This window comes from Brachionichthys hirsutus, unplaced genomic scaffold, assembly GCF_040956055.1.
Source record: "Brachionichthys hirsutus isolate HB-005 unplaced genomic scaffold, CSIRO-AGI_Bhir_v1 contig_176, whole genome shotgun sequence".
In the NCBI taxonomy this organism is placed as follows: domain Eukaryota; kingdom Metazoa; phylum Chordata; class Actinopteri; order Lophiiformes; family Brachionichthyidae; genus Brachionichthys; species Brachionichthys hirsutus.
In genome coordinates this window covers 17,190-35,505 of record NW_027180392.1, presented here as the reverse complement: position 1 = coordinate 35,505, position 18,316 = coordinate 17,190, and the positions used below count along the sequence as shown (strand labels likewise).

General features: G+C 40.2%; 2 protein-coding genes across 2 annotated transcripts; both read right to left on the bottom strand.

Moving 5' to 3' along the window:
- Positions 1-4,442: 4,442 nt before the first annotated feature.
- Positions 4,443-9,892, bottom strand: LOC137914518 (KIF-binding protein-like). The gene is made up of 13 exons (XM_068758056.1): positions 9,428-9,892; positions 8,483-8,581; positions 8,245-8,324; positions 8,076-8,134; positions 7,757-7,881; positions 7,462-7,555; positions 7,084-7,196; positions 6,655-6,801; positions 6,436-6,510; positions 6,192-6,354; positions 5,770-5,944; positions 5,509-5,694; positions 4,443-5,341 (listed from the first exon to the last, which is right to left on the bottom strand). Exons 1-13 carry the CDS (start codon positions 9,881-9,883, stop codon positions 5,203-5,205), a joined length of 1,911 nt encoding a protein of 636 aa, XP_068614157.1. The 5' UTR covers positions 9,884-9,892; the 3' UTR covers positions 4,443-5,202.
- A 952-nt stretch (positions 9,893-10,844) lies between these two features.
- Positions 10,845-13,804, bottom strand: LOC137914514 (mitochondrial pyruvate carrier 1-like). Its single transcript, XM_068758053.1, has 4 exons — positions 13,662-13,804; positions 12,440-12,536; positions 12,191-12,323; positions 10,845-11,807 (listed from the first exon to the last, which is right to left on the bottom strand). Exons 1-4 carry the CDS (start codon positions 13,734-13,736, stop codon positions 11,783-11,785), a joined length of 330 nt encoding a protein of 109 aa, XP_068614154.1. The 5' UTR covers positions 13,737-13,804; the 3' UTR covers positions 10,845-11,782.
- Positions 13,805-18,316: the final 4,512 nt, after the last annotated feature.

The following is an 18,316-nucleotide window of genomic DNA, read 5'->3' as shown; positions in this document are numbered from 1 at the left end:
TGTGATCGGGGCTTTTGAATCTCTCCTGTTTTGTGCTCAGGTGACCAAAACAAATAAATAAATAAATGTCCTCAACCTTCCAAATAGTGAATCTCCTGTTGTTGTTTTTTTTTTGGCAATTAATAACTTCATCGCAACCTTAATAATATTCTGCTTTGTAAACAAACCAAAATAAATGAAAATAAATTCATCAAATGAATTCATAAATGTGTACATTACATTGGTATACAATACTACCAGTATATTCTGGTACATGTGATTTATAGCAGCACTAACGCTGTTACTAAACAATAGACCAGAAGGCTCAGACCACCAAATGTCACGGCCTACTTCCTCTCAAGACTTCCCTCTGACTTCCTGTTCAAGGCTACAAAAAGGGAGGCTGCTGCTATCGCCCTGGGCTTTAAAACAATAATAATGTTTATAATGTTTAAAATAACAACAACAACGACAGAAATAATAACACAATTATTATGATGAAATAATATCCACATTTAGTCAAATCATTAAAATATTGTTCATAGAAGGTTCGCAAACAGGATGTCTAATTGTCTAATTATTAGTTTAATGATTGTTAAAATAACTGCCACTGCCTCTTCTAAGCCGTATTGGGAATGAGATACATTTAAATGTGGTAATGTTTTATTCACATTTTTCTGTGGAACTCAATTTGGGTTTCTATACAGTTATTTGGGAGTTTAAATTGTTTATGTGCAAAGTACATATTTAAACACACACGCAATAATTTTTTATACTTTATTTGTAACAATAATTGTATATCTAATGTCAGGCACAACTATGGTAACAACAGATTATTTATTTATACATTAATTCACTAATTGTTTTCTGCTTGTACACCCACTCGCACACACAACATGCGACTACTTACAGATACTGCGTGTATGAAGCAGGAAGTTTGCTGAGCAGGTCTGGATGCCACACCATTTCCTCACTTTGGTGAGTTACACAGTTGCTCTGGTCACCCTCAGGGTTACATCTCACAAACTTATACGCAGCCCTTTTAGGTGCTCCTGGAAAAAAAAAAGTCATGGCTGTCATATTTACTTACCTGGATTTCATGTAAAAATGTTTACTGGTTCAGAGTCAGAGTTTTTCAGGGGACGTAGCAAAAGGGTGAGGAGATGGTTGGTCTGAACTCTGAAGCAGCCCACGGCTGATTGTTCTCTTCAGTAATGCGACGGAATAGAAATGAATGGCATGACGGGTGTTTCGTCAATCGTACCCGACACTGAAAGCTTTGTTATTTTACTCTGCTAACTGAGGATTTACTTTATTTGCATCGTCTGCGTCCCCCCCCCCCCCCCCCCCTCATGTAACACAACATTCATGTACAACAAAATTAATCGTTTGATCAGGGGTTCTGGACAGTTCTATACGTTTGATGTCGACATCGTGTTCTGGATGAATGAATTCTGACAAATGGAATTCACACAAGTGTTCAAAACATCCTTATTTCCTTTTAGGTTTCAAGTTGTTGAAAGTTAAACCTATTAATGGGGGAAAACACCAAATAATGTATTTTCACACTGAATTAATTAAGTAATTTGAACCAGCTTGGTGGCCTTCTGTGACAAATAAGTACATTTCTATGCATCACTTATAATTGAGGTTGTGAGAGCTCGTATACATTTTAGTTTTCCCTTTCATGTCATCTTTTGAATCCTGATGAATAAAATCTAAATGTAGCTACCGTTCTCGTTAGGTATACTCATTTATATTACCGGTATATTATATTTATATATTAAGGTATCCTTCCAATAAGCCCCTACATGCAACCCTCATTTGGGAACTAAAACCATGGCTTTTGCTGTCACATGTTTCCCTTACGTGCGTCTAAAGGTTCTTCCTCAACATCATTTTTTTTTTAAAGACAAGTTTCAATTGTGTCAAATCAGACTTCAGAGTTATGTTTCGTGAAGTCAACGGAGAGATCTGCCATTGGAGAAACCCCTGACGTCAACAATTCAAATGGTTTTACAGTAATGCTGACACTAGGAGTCAAATACCAGTAAAGTGACGTCACGGCTTCAGGTGGGCCTGTGCTTTTCCAAGCACTAACTTCTCCTGTCTTCCAGAGCCTCCTCCTGCAATCAGCTCATTCCGGTCACCTGTGCTCCGATCCTCACCTGCAGCTACCTGCCCACCTGCCTTGCCTGTTTTTGATGTCGCCTGTCTGCCTGCCTGCCTGTCTTGGGTACCCGGTGTTTAACCCTTGCCTGATTCCTATAACCCTCCTTTTGCCTGCCGCTCTTCTGATTTGTCTTCTGATTTGGACTGACTGCCCGGTTTTTGACAATAAAGCTCAGTTTCTGGATTTTCCCTCGACTGTCGAGCGTTTGGGTTCTCACCTGCTTTTGCTCCGTGACAAGTGAGGGGTTCCTAAATTTTGCTTTTCAATCGAGGCAAATAGATCTGGTCCCTTTTCGACGGTCAATGATGAGAAATAATGTCCCCTTTAACCGTCCCAAAAAGTAAACTACAGTAAACAATAACAACGATGAGCTATTGATTAAAGATTATAGCCTCCTTCGACTTACCCTTTCCGTTACGCAAGGCGAGGCAGGAGATGATGAGAAACAGAATCGGTTTCATCTTCAGCTTTTCCTTTTACCCTGACACCGTGCTGATTTCTTCTCCAAACGTCGTCTGTGTGTGAAACCAGAGCAACTGGCCCAGAGAGGCGAAATTCCCCCTAAAAGAGCTCAGCCCTCTGAGTGAGTCATGGTTTCCTGAAGTCTTCTAGGGTGTAAACTAACTTCACATCCTCGGTGGAAACTTCTGCCTGAGCTGTGTAAAACATCAGATATCATACTTGCGTAATCGCAAACGAGAAGCTGGGGAAATGCCAGAAGATTCACAACGTGCGTCTGATTAAAACGAGGAGGGGGCCTTAATGGCTCATTTTTCATAACCCAAGGACATACATATGGGAGCTTCTTCTTTTCCATTCAGTCCGTTGAATATTTTAAGGTCTCTGTGCTGCCGTTTTTAGAGACGGAGGACAGTAATATAGAATGTAAGCCTGTAAGTTAAAGTAAATAACATCTCCATCAACAAGGTATAGCGTTTACAGGTTCCTGCTGTGTTTCATAATTAGAGTTTACAACCAGAATCCAATAAGGAACTTGTTACAGGATACTTGTAATTGTACAACAACATGATTTACTGTATATTTTGATAATCTAGAAGGTTTTTGTGTGCGTTTCTTCCTGTAACATCATTGATTTGTGTTCGGTTCATCTGGGTTGTCGTCTCTCTTTCTCCTCTCTTCTTCTTCTCTCCTTGCTTTGGATGTTTTTGCAGGAGCCCTATCTTATTTTCCTCTCTCTTCCTGACATTCGGCAGATGAAGCACACCCTTCCAAGTTTGCTTAAATTACGCTTAAATGACAATGATTTGTTTTCATATTTTTTATTGAGGGCGGTGCAGTGGGTAGCACAGCAGGAAGGTTCCACATTTTATTCCTACCCGTGTGGAGTTTCCGCGTGGTCTGCATCGGTTCCCTGCGGGGTTTCCGGTCTTTATGCACTATTTTAAAATGGATGCTTCAGAAGACACACAGTCACATACCGAGAGATGTTTCACACATCAGCACAATGCTGCAGGAAGTGGTCACATCGGTTTAAAAAAAAAATCATTTTCCTGCAGGAAATGACACACAACCCTGCTCAGCCGTGACTACACTACACTATGAACATTCGCAAACACAACACAAGTGACAATGTATGAGAGACATTCTTCCTTTCCTCATCTTTGTATTTCAACAACCAAGAGTAAGAGGAGTTTATTTTTACCCACATGTGCTGTTTGTCCACAAGACATGAAAGATTTTCTCTTTTACGTTTGGGGCTCTTGGGCCAAGGAATGGATAAATACATTTCTAGAGGTTTCTGGGCAGGTTTGAACTCTGGAGCACTGAATTGAATATTATGAGATACAGTATTGTCTTTTTCTGTAGGACTTTGTTGGTACAATAGAAAAAAAACACCCGGGGTTTATGTTCCACCACAAATCAACCGGATCCAGATCTGGGTCACAACCCAGATATAAAATTACGGTCTGCAAAACGTCTTTGGAGGGCAACAGGGCCAAACAAATGGACTTTGTGTATTTGTGAAGGATGTATCAATAATGGAAAACAGATCCAGAACTGCCATTATGGAAATGTATGTTTTTACTGATGATCCAGATCCCCATGTGGATGATGTAAAATCAATTATGAAGGGAACGAGCTGATCAGCGGAGGTCTGCGCTCTCGGAGTAGTTTTCCAAGAGGGAGAGCCAGGTAACGGAAAGCCTTCATCATCAATGTGTTGCTTTTATAAATCTCGCAGTCACTCAAAATCACAAAACGTCTTGTTTTCTCTTTCATGGCCTGAATGCTGATGGAAATGGCGACACCACATTTTATGTCAGAGTGTGCTGCGTGATTGCTCAACAGCATGACGTCATCAGTCGAGCAGCTTGTTCTTTTAAAGTATTTTCACATTTCTGTATAGATACTTGCTTACTTTATTAGTTTTTGTCATTACATACAATATTTACATCACATTAAACAATCGTCATGCAGATTTTGATGTGTAATATAGATTCTACCACTGGGACGGTTGTTTCTGACAGTTCACACAACTACTACCTCTACCCGTCTATTGTTACATACTAGTAAACTACAATCGGTATTAGTGTTTGATTTGTAATAATAGCTGACATGTTTCACAGAAAATGAAGAAAAAAAAGTGAACAACAGGAAACTATTATGAACCGAATGAGTGATTTTCATTTTTTAAAGGGACTATGAAGTCATTTGTACAGCATGCACTGTGTTACAAGCACCATGAGAACCGCACCACAAAAAACGTCCACCAGGGTTATCATTGAGTTGAATCTAACAAAACTGACATTAATACACACAAGCATAAATCGAACTGCGTTACCATTGTCATGAAATGGAGCAGAAAGCGTATTTGATGCCTTTATGAGACTAATCGGGATGGCGTCGTCGTGCTTCAGCTCTCAGCTCAACAAGCAGATATTCACTGTGCTGCTGAGTTAGTAGCTCAAAAGCATCACAACGTTTTACAATGGGGCAAAATAAAAAGACCCACAAGTTCATACGGCTTTAAGCGGCCATCACAAACTACTAGCAAACCATCCAGTCAGGCGGTGAACCAGTGGCGTCCCTCAGTTATTTGCAGTCATTCTTGCCTTGAGCCGGTTGATTTTGAGAGGGAGCAAACAAACCATCTCCTTACTCAACTCCAGCTCCGTCTCCACAGCGGAAACTGCCTCAGGGTGAGCCTCGCAATACTCTGCCACATATCTAGACAAAATATGAAAACTGACAGTGATTGTCAACAAATTATATTTTTAACAACTTTCAAAAATAACTTCTAATACAACAATCTCAACCTGGATGACTGAGAACCTACACAGACATTTATACCCATTGTTTGGATGCATAAAAAGGAAGACAAAAAGTCATCTTACTTGTAACTTTCCAGGGACTTGTTTAAGTTGGCGATCTGATCTGAAGGCAGGGGGCAGATCAGCTGGCTTTGGAGTCGGGCAACTCTGAAGCGGGCCACCAGAGCCGGTCTGAGCACCTCCTCCTGCAGGTGCTCGGGAAACTTCCCCTCCGGAGAACACAGAGACTCTAGAAACATCTGGAAGTACCTGGAGGGGAGAGCAAACTTAATTTAGATGAAATAAGAGTAGACGCATCAACACGCGTTCCTCATCAACACCCACTTGGCAGAGGAAGAGCAGAGGCGATTGAACTTCTTGATGGTGTGGCTATCCAGAGACTGTGTATCTGCTTGTCTGGTGGCCAATGTCAGCTTTAAATCCATCATTTCATTGTAGGTCTCAGCCACCTCAAACATCATCTGTCTCCGGAGCAACAGGTAGTACTGGGAGTTTAAACCTGTACGAGAAAACGTAGTCAGAAAATCACACTTAAATTATGCCACCACGCTTGGAAGCTCTTATTTCGTTTCACCTTTTGTCTTTGTTAGAAGAGGTACAATGAAATTAGATTTGATGCATCTGATTAATGCAAAGGATAAATAAACAAACGGAAACTATAAAAACATCACATAGTGACCATTGAACTTAGAATGTATATTTGTAGACATATTTTGTTGCATGTTGTACTCCATCTTATAAAGCACCATTGCAGATGGGTTCCAACATGTCAATTCTTCGTTTGTGCATTTTGCAGCACCGTTCCACGTCCTCTTCAAAGAAAGCCAGGTTCCTGAAGAGGGCGCTATGATCCTGCAGGATCTCTACGTGGTCCGTCACATAGCCATCCATCTGGAAGTACTCTTTAGCCTGAAATGGTGATGGAAAAAAACATGGAGATTCATTGTTGCCAACTCTCAGAGTTCGTGTGCTTGCGTTTGTCGCGTTTACCTGTTTGACATAAGTCTGTCCCACAAGAAAAACTTCTCTGGCTTCAGGAAAGTCCAGTGGAATTAAACAGCGTACCTACAAAACAGAAAAAAAAAAGAATGTTTGATCTCATCTACTACAAAGACACCTTCTGAGGATGACCCAACAATCCACCTTTTTCAATTAACCCTCACACAAAATTAAAATCAAAGCCCCCCAAATCAGACAGTATATAATGACCTTCTCTTCCAGGCTTGCAATGGAGTCAAAGGTGTCTTCAGAGCCGAACAACAGAGCACTCTTCCTGCCCTTCTCCTCCTCCTCCTCCTGTCTTCTGGCTCTTTTCAACTCCTCTTGGCGATCAGTGTCCAGCTCACCAATGTTGTCCTGGTCACAAAGGCACACATAAGCATGGCTTTAAATACAAAATAAAATGATGCATTTTGTTTAATATAATGTACGGTCAGATACTCCCAAGTCCAAAGGCTTAAATTATAAAAACATGCAGATATACAGATGCTATTCAAACTTTTTTTTACCAAAAGCAGGAGAGACTAAATGTTTATTCTTAAAATAATTTTAAGAAAATAATATTAAGCATAATTTTGTAGCCCTATTGATGCAACCTTCTTTTTACTAACATTTTCCATTCATAAAACCATTCAGCACCTCTAGCAGCTTCTTAGCATCCTGCAAGAGGTTCAGGCAGTATTTGATCCAACATCGTGCAATCTCTGCTCTCTTCTGAGTGAGCTGTTCTCTGCGTTCACTCTCAGTCTCACCTGGGCCAAAAACGATGAGAAGAAGACGGTAAGATATGAAAGGAGAAAGGGAAGGAATGATAGATTTATCCAGATAGAATGGAGGAGAGATGGAAGGAGTCTGCATCAAGAAGAGCGGAAATAACCGAGGACACAGAAAGGTCACACGACTTAAGGAATACTTTGATACATAATCTGTCCTGATGTTGTAGTTGAGAACAGCTACACAATAAAAATAATCTAATTAGAATTTTGTTTTGATATTCAGATCGGACTAAATACTTACTTTCTTGTGCAGCAGCCTCAGAAGGAATCTCTCCTGCCAAAGCTGATACGACGGTTGCTGCCGACAGGCAATGTCTCCCCTCCATGTATTGGCCCTTAAAAATGAAAACGTATACAACCACGCTGTGAAAGATTGGCATTTTCTCCTACCAATTATCCTTTGTCGGTTTGTGGGTCCATCAACCAGTTTATGACAAGGCCATTCGCACCTCTATGGGTAACCTAAAGCCACCACTTCACCTGTACTGCATGTTTTGGATAATGAGAGGAAGGCAGAGATCCAGAAGGAATCCTACCTTAGTGATGTAATACTGTGACAGTGTTGCAGCATTCAGAGCCCACTCCATTGGATTGAACTGATTTAACTTCAACTGTCTCTGCAGTGTGCTGTGGCAGTAGGTAGCAGCACGTTCAGTTTCCCCTTAACAAACAAACAAACGCACATTTAAAATAATAAAACAAAAATGTATAACGTCTTCATGAGATTGTCTTTGGATAAAAGTGGATTTTAATAGATTAGAGAAATTCTCACACCAGTAATTAATATGCAACGAGGAAACAACAAAGAAATACACAACTCTAACTCCTGTTTGACTGAAATATGATCAGACTCACCGAGGTTTTTATATACTTGAGCCAGATAGTACATAGTATGAGTGTAGGCAAACTCAAACCTGAGAAAAGAGCATTGAAGCCATGTCATGCAAACTTTGGGACAGTAGTATCAATATGAGCAGCTATAATTCTGTAGATGTACATATATGTGGTCTTTACAGAGTAGTACCTCTTGATCTTTTCCTGATGTGTTAGCAGCTTTTCTTCTGTTGTAAAGTACTCGGTCATATCCGTGGGAGGTCTTCCATCCTGAACAATGAATGTCAAAACGTAAAAAGCAAGAGGTTGATCAATTTAGCTCGACAATCTGGCCTCACGGCTCCAGGAACGAGCTAGTTTGTCCGGTGCTGCCCTCTCATGAATGTACGGAGTCATTTCAAGCAAGTCCGACCGAAAAGCAACCGTACCTCCTTCATATAATGTTGGTAGATGAATTCTGCCATTTCGAGGAATCTTTGGGACATCTCGGTGTCATCCCGGCCTGCCCAAAGTATCCCCAACTGGTTCTGACAACACCAACATCGATTATATAAGTAGGATCATCTAACCTCATATTGCAAGTAAGATCAAAGTTTACATGAACAACAATCATCTGCAAGACTTTCAAGGTATGATCATCTTTTGATTGGAGTGTAAATACATTTTTACACGGTTTGTGTGGGAAGCTGTATTTTATGTTAAAATATAAAGATATTTTTTTTCCCTCAGGCCAACCCAAATGAAATGGGGCTAGAAAGATGTTCACTGGTGACATCCTCATGACAAGAATGTCAGGTATTAGCAATGTCTGGGAAAACTGACATCAAACGTCATTATTAAATATTAAGAGTTAGCTAAGCTAGCGTCAACATTACCCGGACGTGGATGAACAGTTAGCTAAGCTAGCGTCAACATTACCCGGACATGGATGAACAGTTAGCTAAGCTAGCGTCAACATTACCCGGACGTGGATGAACAGTTAGCTAAGCTAGCGTCAACATTACCCGGACGTGGATGAACAGTTAGCTAAGCTAGCATCAACATTACCCGGACATGGATGAACAGTTAGCTAAGCTAGCGTCAACATTACCCGGACGTGGATAAACAGTTAGCTAAGCTAGCGTAGCGTCAACATTACCCGGACGTGGATAAACAGTTAGCTAAGCTAGCGTAGCGTCAACATTACCCGGACGTGGATGAACAGTTAGCTAAGCTAGCGTAGCGTCAACATTACCCGGACGTGGATAAACAGTTAGCTAAGCTAGCGTAGCGTCAACATTACCCGGACGTGGATGAACAGTTAGCTAAACTAGCGTCAACATTACCCGGACGTGGATAAACAGTTAGCTAAGCTAGCGTAGCGTCAACATTACCCGGACGTGGATGAACAGCGACACATTCTCCGTCGACGCGCTGCATCTCTCCAGCAGTTTCATGCAGTTCATGAGATGCTCGTCCCCGGCCGACAACTCCTCCGTATCGACGTGGTTGACGCCGAGATAGTACTCCACAGCCGCGAGTCTTGCAGCTCTGAGCCCGGCTGGCGAGTCGCCGCTGAACCCCCGTGTAAACAAATGCTCCCTCTGACCGTCCGGCGGCGGCTCTGTCGGCCGCTGTTCGCCGCTCTCTGCGCCGGCGTCCTCCTCGCCCTCACCGGCATCGAACTTCTTCAGTAAGCTGTATATGTCTCGAAGGAGCTCCCTTGCTTTGTATTTGGAGCGGAACGGATCATTGTTGGGGTCTTTTCTTGATTCAACTTCATGCAGAAACTGGGCGTTGGTGAATTTGTCACAAATTGCCCTCCACTCGTCGCTGTTTAAGGAAGCCATGTTGGTTTTCTTCTTCTTTATTATTTCCGGCAGTATGGACGCCGGTAGGCGTATCACTTTCTTCTTCGTCTACTGCGCCACAACCTTTTGTTTTTACTGCCATCTACCGGACATAAAGATGAACTCCTTTTTCTTCATTATTCCCGTAAATATATTTACTAGTTATGAAAAACTGTCCTGAAACTAATTTAACTAAGAAAGGATACATTTAGAATTTGAATCTCCAGATGTAAGACGGCTTCTCATTCACCTTTATTTCTCTGGTTACTTTAAACACTTGATGGTTTACACACAAATTTCTAAAATCGAAGACACACGCTAAATAATAAATAATTATGCACTTTATTGTTACTTACTCCGCTATACTCCATTATATATCAAGAGTAGTTTATTTTGCAAAAATCATTTTTTTTAGCAGAGTGAAGCGTATGTGTCTTTCCATCTATAGCGTTTCTCTTTATACAAGATTATATATCCATTTTACAATCCGTGAGGATTTATTCTGCATGATTTGTTGCAGAACTTAATGAAGTATCTTCACTTTGCAATATTACTACTTAATATAAGGACCTGAATCACAATTGGATCTCTAGTTTGAAAATATTATTTCTTATTTGTTTAATGCCAAGTATGCAGTAAATAGTGGTAATTTATCTACATTTTTTTTTATTTACTAAATGTTTTTGCATAAAAGCTTAAAGGGTCATATGATATAATGTCTGATGTATTCAATGACTTTGAAAAGACTCATTTGTTAATTAAATTCAGGTACAGTATTATGTTGCACAGCCAAGTGTTGAGTGTAAATACAAAGCAGTGACCTCCTTGACGTTACCAAGGTGACCAATGTCACATGATCCAAAACAATAACAATGAAACAGGACTTTAAATACAAAGATCTACTGCAAAGCTGGACTTAATGAAATACAATCATCAATCACTCACTTGCTGAACATTCCTGTTCAAGTTGGTAAAAGCTAGTTTATTATTACAAGCCAAAAGAATCCACCCAATCAGGGAAAAGTAATGTACACTATACAGTGACAATAAATTACTGTTAATTACACACATGACAACAACACAGTACATTTGGCCAGTGCTGAAATAAGCATCTTAGCGTGCCCAGAAATGGAAGTTAACCTACAGTAGGCAATTTCATCCTCATTTACCGCTTTACATTTTGCGTAGTTTCGAAAGATTTATATTTTATTGATTTTTTAAAAATCTAATTTTTTACAGGAAGAACAGACCAAATTGGATCTTGTGTTTGCATATACAGCAACATTTCTAGGTTCAGAATATGACAAATAAATGCCTTGTTATCTGCATCCTCATTAACAAAGTTTAATTAATTACAATTCATACGCATAGCAATTTATCTATTATCAATTTATTTGTCATGTTGTGGCCATATCTGCACTAACTGAAAGCAGGTGGTGATATTTCACCGACCAAATTGGATGAAGATCTGAAATCAGATGTAATGTGAATGGTACTTTCGCCTAGTCTCAAAGGGCGACCCCCACTAGTGGATCCAGTGATGCAAGGTGACTATCAGGCTAGTTAACTTACTGTACATTCAACAACAATCTTTGTTTTTCATGAATAATTGCAGAAATCCCAGAAAATGAAAGAAAAAGTTGACCTTTGTTCTTGAAGAAAAACATCTGTTTTCTTCTTTCGGTATTCTAATTTTTGCATTACCGTAGTGTATTTTGGGATTTCCCCTTATGGGACTAATAAAGGAATATCTTATCTTAAAAAGTGACTAAAACTCAATTATCATTAGTTAATGGATCAGGTTTGAAATGGTGTGATTACCACGGTTTAAATGACATGTAAACCGTGGGTTTAGGTGTGTTGAAGCAGCGACTGTTCTGCATCTGCTTCATCGTGCCCCTAAGATTTCATCCTCTTCTCCATTCTGAAACAAACAAACAAAACGACACAAACAAAAAAGTCAAGACACATAAGACAATAAGAGCTACCAACTCTTATCTTAAATCTTGTTATCAAATCAGGTGTGCTGCAGTTGTGTCACTTTGACATTAGACATTGACGTTCATCACATGAGAAAAGGAACATGGATGACATGACCCTGAACCTGTTTTGAACAGACAAGCTAAATGACAATGAAAGTAGTGTAATATAGTAACTAAAAAATGACTATGTAATTAAAAACTGCAGACTTTGGCAGAAACTCAGAAAGTTTGAGGAAATGTTTTAAAGGAACCCAGGAAAACGTTATGCAATGGTTCATGATACATCATTTCACAATACATAAATAAATAAAAGAATACTGATTACTTATATTTGATGAGACGACCGCCCTGAACGATCTGTGCTGCCTCGTTGGTTATATGGCAAGCAAACAACAGCCAATTGCGTGGCTGCACCTTGTAGGCAAACCTCATGAAGAGCAGTGAATAGCAGGTCAGTGCTGGGAGGGAGAAAACACAAAGACAAGTATAAAAACACTCTTATTTCTAAGTAATCCTGAGGTAATGCAGAAGTTACAACCGTAACCTGGTCTGTTTATGCGTCTGTGTCTCTTACCGAAGGTCATTCTGCCACTGATGATCTCAGGACTCTTCTTCATATCAGTTAAGGCAGCTATAGGAAGACCCCAGTTTGCTATTGGGCCCCAAAAATGCTGTACACACACACACAAAACGATAAAATACACCATAAACTTCATTAGCTCTGGCTATTTCTAGCCATTTGTGGTAAAGTAGAGTATGACTAAACAATACTAATAATTTTAATATTTGGCAACATCTATACTGTAAATTCCTGCATACAAGACTTTTGTCCAAAATATATAAGAAAAAAAAAGGAAATATTTGAAAATAATAAACACACAATGATTAATGTACTGTAGAGCACAATTATTAAACACAAACAATCACAACCAGATAAACCAAACATAATATTGGGAATGACAAATACAACGAGTACATACCGTGCTGCAGATTTATTTTCAGGGCAGCACAGAAGAGAAAAGAAAATACATAAAGACAAATTATTATATGCAGTTTATGCAGTTCACAAAGGACTAGATAACTTGTACTATTAAAACAAAAGTGCTGCAATGGGCATAATCATGTTTTGTTTCTATACCAAAGTCTAGCATTTACCACAGAATTAATCAAATCAGTTGCTAAACATTATTACTGTATTTTATACAGCGGTAAAACACCCTAAGAAGCACTGGATGTGGTTCCAAAGGAAATAAAACCCACAATCTGGACTTGATGGAAAATAATAAGCGACATTTAAGGAGAATCTGGTGGATTACAGACTAGATTCCCAAATAATACAAGTACACAAATATCAATGGAAGATACCCGTCCTTCTGTATCAAATGTAAACAGAGACATTTGAAACATGACGCCGGTTTGTGGTCTTTAGAATCACGAACACCAACATCCTAACCATTTTGCTGCCGTTGTCTCAAAAGCCACATAAATGCAAACCAGCTCAATTCTACTGCCACTAACATTAATGGCGTTGTATCATTGCTATCATTGCACAAGCGAGTTTGACTGCAGTAAATGATTACAGGAAGCAAGGTCGCCCTTAAAGATTAGAAGAATAAGAAATCAATGCGACAAACAGATAATTGTTAAGATGCTTAACGTTTATCAAATCAGGACGATTCATTCAGTCGACCGATGCATTAGCTCAAGTTGCCGAGCAGCGATTTGTAAGAGAGCTAACACCTTTAGCATGTTTGCTAAGTGGAAAATAGCATCCTGTAGTTCTAAACTACGGAGACTGACCTCATCAAATAATCCCTGAACTCTTTGCTCTTCAGGTGGTCGATAGCTTTCCGTGCCAGTGTCCCCGCCATTATTTAACGCGTGCTTGTTGTATTTAGCTCTGAAGAGTAAACCGCTCTGTGTTGAAGGGCGAGTGAAAACTTGCGCAAAGGACGACTGGGCAAAACACAACAGCGCTTTACGGCACTGTCGTAATTACGGCAGCGTCTCAGAGAGCTTCCTGCTTTCATCGGAGAAAGTTGATATTTTGTACAAAACGGACGCTGCGTGATTTTTGTAGCAATAGATTTTAGATTTTTATTATTAATTATTATTATTATCGATCGTTTTATGATTTTTGTAGAGAGTTGTATAGTCCTTAATATCTGCTGAGACTGGAGAGAGACTCCTTCCAAATCCAGCCCAAGTCCACTTTGGATTTTGTGTGTCTTTGTGTGTTATTACACACACACACACACACACACACACACACACACACATCCAGTCATATCAGAAATAATAGCAGTGGACATTAAAGTACAATGGGTGTGTGTGTGTGTGTTTATCAGTCCCATGCTAAAGGGAAGTGTCTGCACTGATTAAAGTGCAGGATGAGGCGGCATGTACCTGTTGAGGGGTAATCAGTTTATTTATTGTGCTATTTTACCCCAATCACAACCAGTGTGTGTGTGTGTGTGTGCATGCACTAGCAATCAAGCAGGCACGCTAACGTCACAACTGTGACACCCTAAAGCCCAACTTAACATGCCCACACCACTTTAAGAGATTTCTTTGATCAGAATACTCGTTGAACCGGTTCGACATCCATACTCGTTAAAGCCAGATATATTTTTTATTCATCAAAGTTACTGAACTGCTGTTCTGACTTCAACAATCCCTGTTTGTCTGCAGATATCAGTGAGCCAATGGTTTTGATGAAAGTGGCCTCCTAGTTTTCACTGTCATCAAAGAGTTTCCAGTCCGGCGTTTACAGCCACAACTGTGATTTACACAGAGGGAGACGCCACCACAGTGAGACAGACCTTTACGGACAGTTTAACTACTAGTTTTCCTTTTTTAATGATGCATTCTCAGTCTTGCTCTTTTTGATTGATTGAGTTCTGTGTTCAATTCACAACCCAGTTGTTTTGGTTGGCGATAGAAATAAGCATTGCCAAAAGAAATGAGACGGTTGCCCTTCTCACCCAGAGAATGTGCTACAGTAAAAGGGGATGGGGAATACAAGCTGGTCCACTAAGAAGACCCATCGCTACACATGTTTTTGTGTAGGCAGTGTAACACTGCTCCGTCTTACCAAAGTATTGTAACTTATAATACTCGCTCTTTGTCACCTGCAAACAAGATGCAGATCAAAGCAGATTTCTGGAGTTATTATCCTACCTTGTGTGTGTCCCCGCAATAAGCTCTGGGATTTCCCTGTTATCCCGACCTTTGACCATGACCTCATGTCCCCGCCTACCCAAACCTGCCTGCTTGTTAACCTGGTCGTCATGCATGTGACCTACCAGCACTTCAGAGGAAGTCCCCACACAAAGTCATCTGTGAAGGATTAAGGCGTTAAAGAGAGAAACAAGCGAGAAACAAAGATGGGAATGAGAGTGCAGGAAAGGAAGAAAGAGATCCCTCAAGTCAAAGTGTCATGATTCATGTATTAACACAGGAATGCCATGGAGAAGTGGAAAAGGCATGGCCGTTTCCAGCAGCAGGGGGACAGCCTGAGCATGCAACTGATGATTGTGTTTACAGGAACATTTGCAGCAGAATTAATTCCATGTGCACGGCTGCATTCATCATCAAAGTGTTTTCACTTTCTGTGTAGTATTTACTTTAGTGTAGAAAATACCAGAAACATGTACTGTGTATAAAGTGAAAACAGGGCTTACACAAACACAGACTGAACCGTTACTCTTGTTAATACACGCTATTTCATCAATATGTATTTTGGATTGAATGCATATCTTCTGGAGTTGTTTTTCAGGTAATACCAATCCCACACCCCACACTCATATGGGCATTTCCCTCGCATGCGTTGTGGAGCTGGAAGGCTGAGACCAATGACTGACGGTGAAAACAAAACAACATGTCTTATTTTTAACAATAGGAAGAGCAAACAATGGTTGCAGAAGGAAAGTATTCACCTTCTTCTAGCCATTTGGGGGGGTCCTATACTGTAGAGAGCAGGCAGATCTGATGAGATGATTAGCAGCATGAGCTCATGAGAGGAGAAGGCTGGAATGAGCTGAGTCGGTGGATCAGACAGTCACACCCTGGGAAATGAAACCGTGTTATTTTCTGTTGTTGAAGGGTGAACATTGACTAAATCAGGATAGTAATTGTCTTCTGGCGTGAGTAGCACTCACCACGGCTCTGATGGACAAGAATTAATGCGCATTGCCACTAATAACAACAAAAGAATTTCTGATAAAAAAAGTAACTTATATATTTAAGGCACGTCTGACCTTGGAGACAGTGGTGAGAGCCCAACAACACGGGGAGCAATTTAGATGGTTGACATTCAACCATGATTATAATTTGGGCTCAAACACAAAACACCACAACATGGAATGAATCTATGCTGCCAAAACAGGAGGACTCTCCAGTTACACCCATGCCATGTGTAGTAAGAGAGGGGTTTGCTGGGTCTTCTTTTGATGCTGTGCAGCCCAGTAAAAGAACTTACGATGCCTTTAGACAAAGTTTTTAAAGTTTTAATGTACATGCAAAACATTTCACTGCATGGACATGCACAGACGGAGACAGTGTGGGACATTCTTTCATTTCATCTGCTGAAATATTATTGATATGAGATGAGCAAAAATAAAACAAGAAAAAAATCCATCCATCCGTCCGCTTGTCCGTCCAGCCGTCCATCCATCCATCCATCCATGTGTGTGGTCTTTCTGTCCAGCGTTTCAGTGATATAGCAGATCAAACGTGGTAGCCCAGATGGCCTTCTCTTTAGCCACATTCTGCAGGTCTTTCTAAAGGACGCAAACAAGACCTGAGGCCAGATGGGATAGCCCACCCCGGGACAGCATCTCCTTCCACATGAATGGAAGTGAAGGCGTTTTTCTCAAATGTATGAATCCCCTCAACCAACTTATTTACAATGAAAAAGTGATTCTACTTTGAGCTATGTAGGTCCGAGGGTTCATATATTTCCTATGCCATTAAAAGTGTCTTTTAACTCTTCATTGGGCAAGTGTCTAATCTGATCTAATCTATATGACATTGAAAAATACTGAAAATGTTACAACGGAAATAAAGTTTTGCTATGTCCTGCCCCTGCCAATGAGAGTTGGAAGAGGTAATGTGATTTCTTGTGTTTGTTTTGTGTGTGTTTGCTCGTAAGGAGTTTTGATTCAAACTGATTTGAACACATTTAAATTGAATTCTGTTTAAATCTGGGCCTTGGGGAGAGGAGCAGGTTTTGAAGCTTATCCAGAAAGGTTTGGGTCCAGGATTTCTTTTTTCCCCACAAATCCTACTATGGTGACGCCATGACCCAGCCTACTTCCCTGCCTCTTGTTGGCTTGGTATTACGTTTCTCACATAGTCAAAGTTCTTTCAGTGAAGTGCTATACTTGAAAAATGTCATCACCATGCCAAACAATTCAGAAGCGGAGGAGGGCCGTTTATGATGTCACCATAGTAGGTGGTAAATGATGTGCTCTCCAAGTGCCCTCTGGTTGTTTATGTGGTGACTGAAGGCATTTTGTGGAGTTGTATACCACTTTGTTGAATACTAATTTGGAGTTTAACATTTCCTGTCTGCATTATTCAATAATTTGCAACCCTCATCTCTTTGTCACTGCAAATGTGAAAGCAAATCAATACTCTGAGGTAATGATGTTTTTACATGATCACATCACAAGAACTCAGAAACGACTATTAATCTATTAATTTGTTAATTCGCCTGTTTTTGATGCCCCTTTACAGCACATTCCTTGAGATCGGACAGTTTGCAGAGCCCCCCACCAAGTATTCATTAAAGAGGTGGGGGTCCCAGGAGAAATATCTCAGAGGAGATGGGCTGACATATGGTGAGCAGACTACTGCACTGGGTGGAGCAGGGTGTGTGTGTGTGTGTGTGTGGCGGGTAGGTGGGGCTGCTGAATGGTCTGACTGGGGATACAAATGAATAGACAAGTGGTTAGAGACAGTTGAAACTGAATATTCATTTCCACTGTGTGTGTGTGTGTGTGTGTGTGTGTGTGTGTGTGTGTGTGTGTGTGTGCGTGCGTGTGTGTTTCCGTATCTGGCTGTCAGCACAAATTAGATTATGCACGTCTGTTTTCATGATTAACCAACTGAATTAAAAGTATAACTACTGTATAGGCAATTTTCAAAGTATATTTTAGCTTAACTGTTTTTAAATATACATAACGATTCAAAAGTCAGAAAATATTTTTTCATTACTCAGTGATTATAACGAAGGATAACTAACCTGAAGTCTTTGGGAGCTTCTTTTAGATAATTCAAAAACATGAAAACACACTTTTTTATAAGAGCGACAGGAATTCCAGCAAAGCTGCTCAGTTTCAATTACCTCCAAAAGTTGGATTATTCTTTAGGTTCCTCACCCTTTGTCTCCAAAGGATTTCATAAAAAAATCTGTTCAACAGTCCTGCCGACAATTTAAAGTAATCAT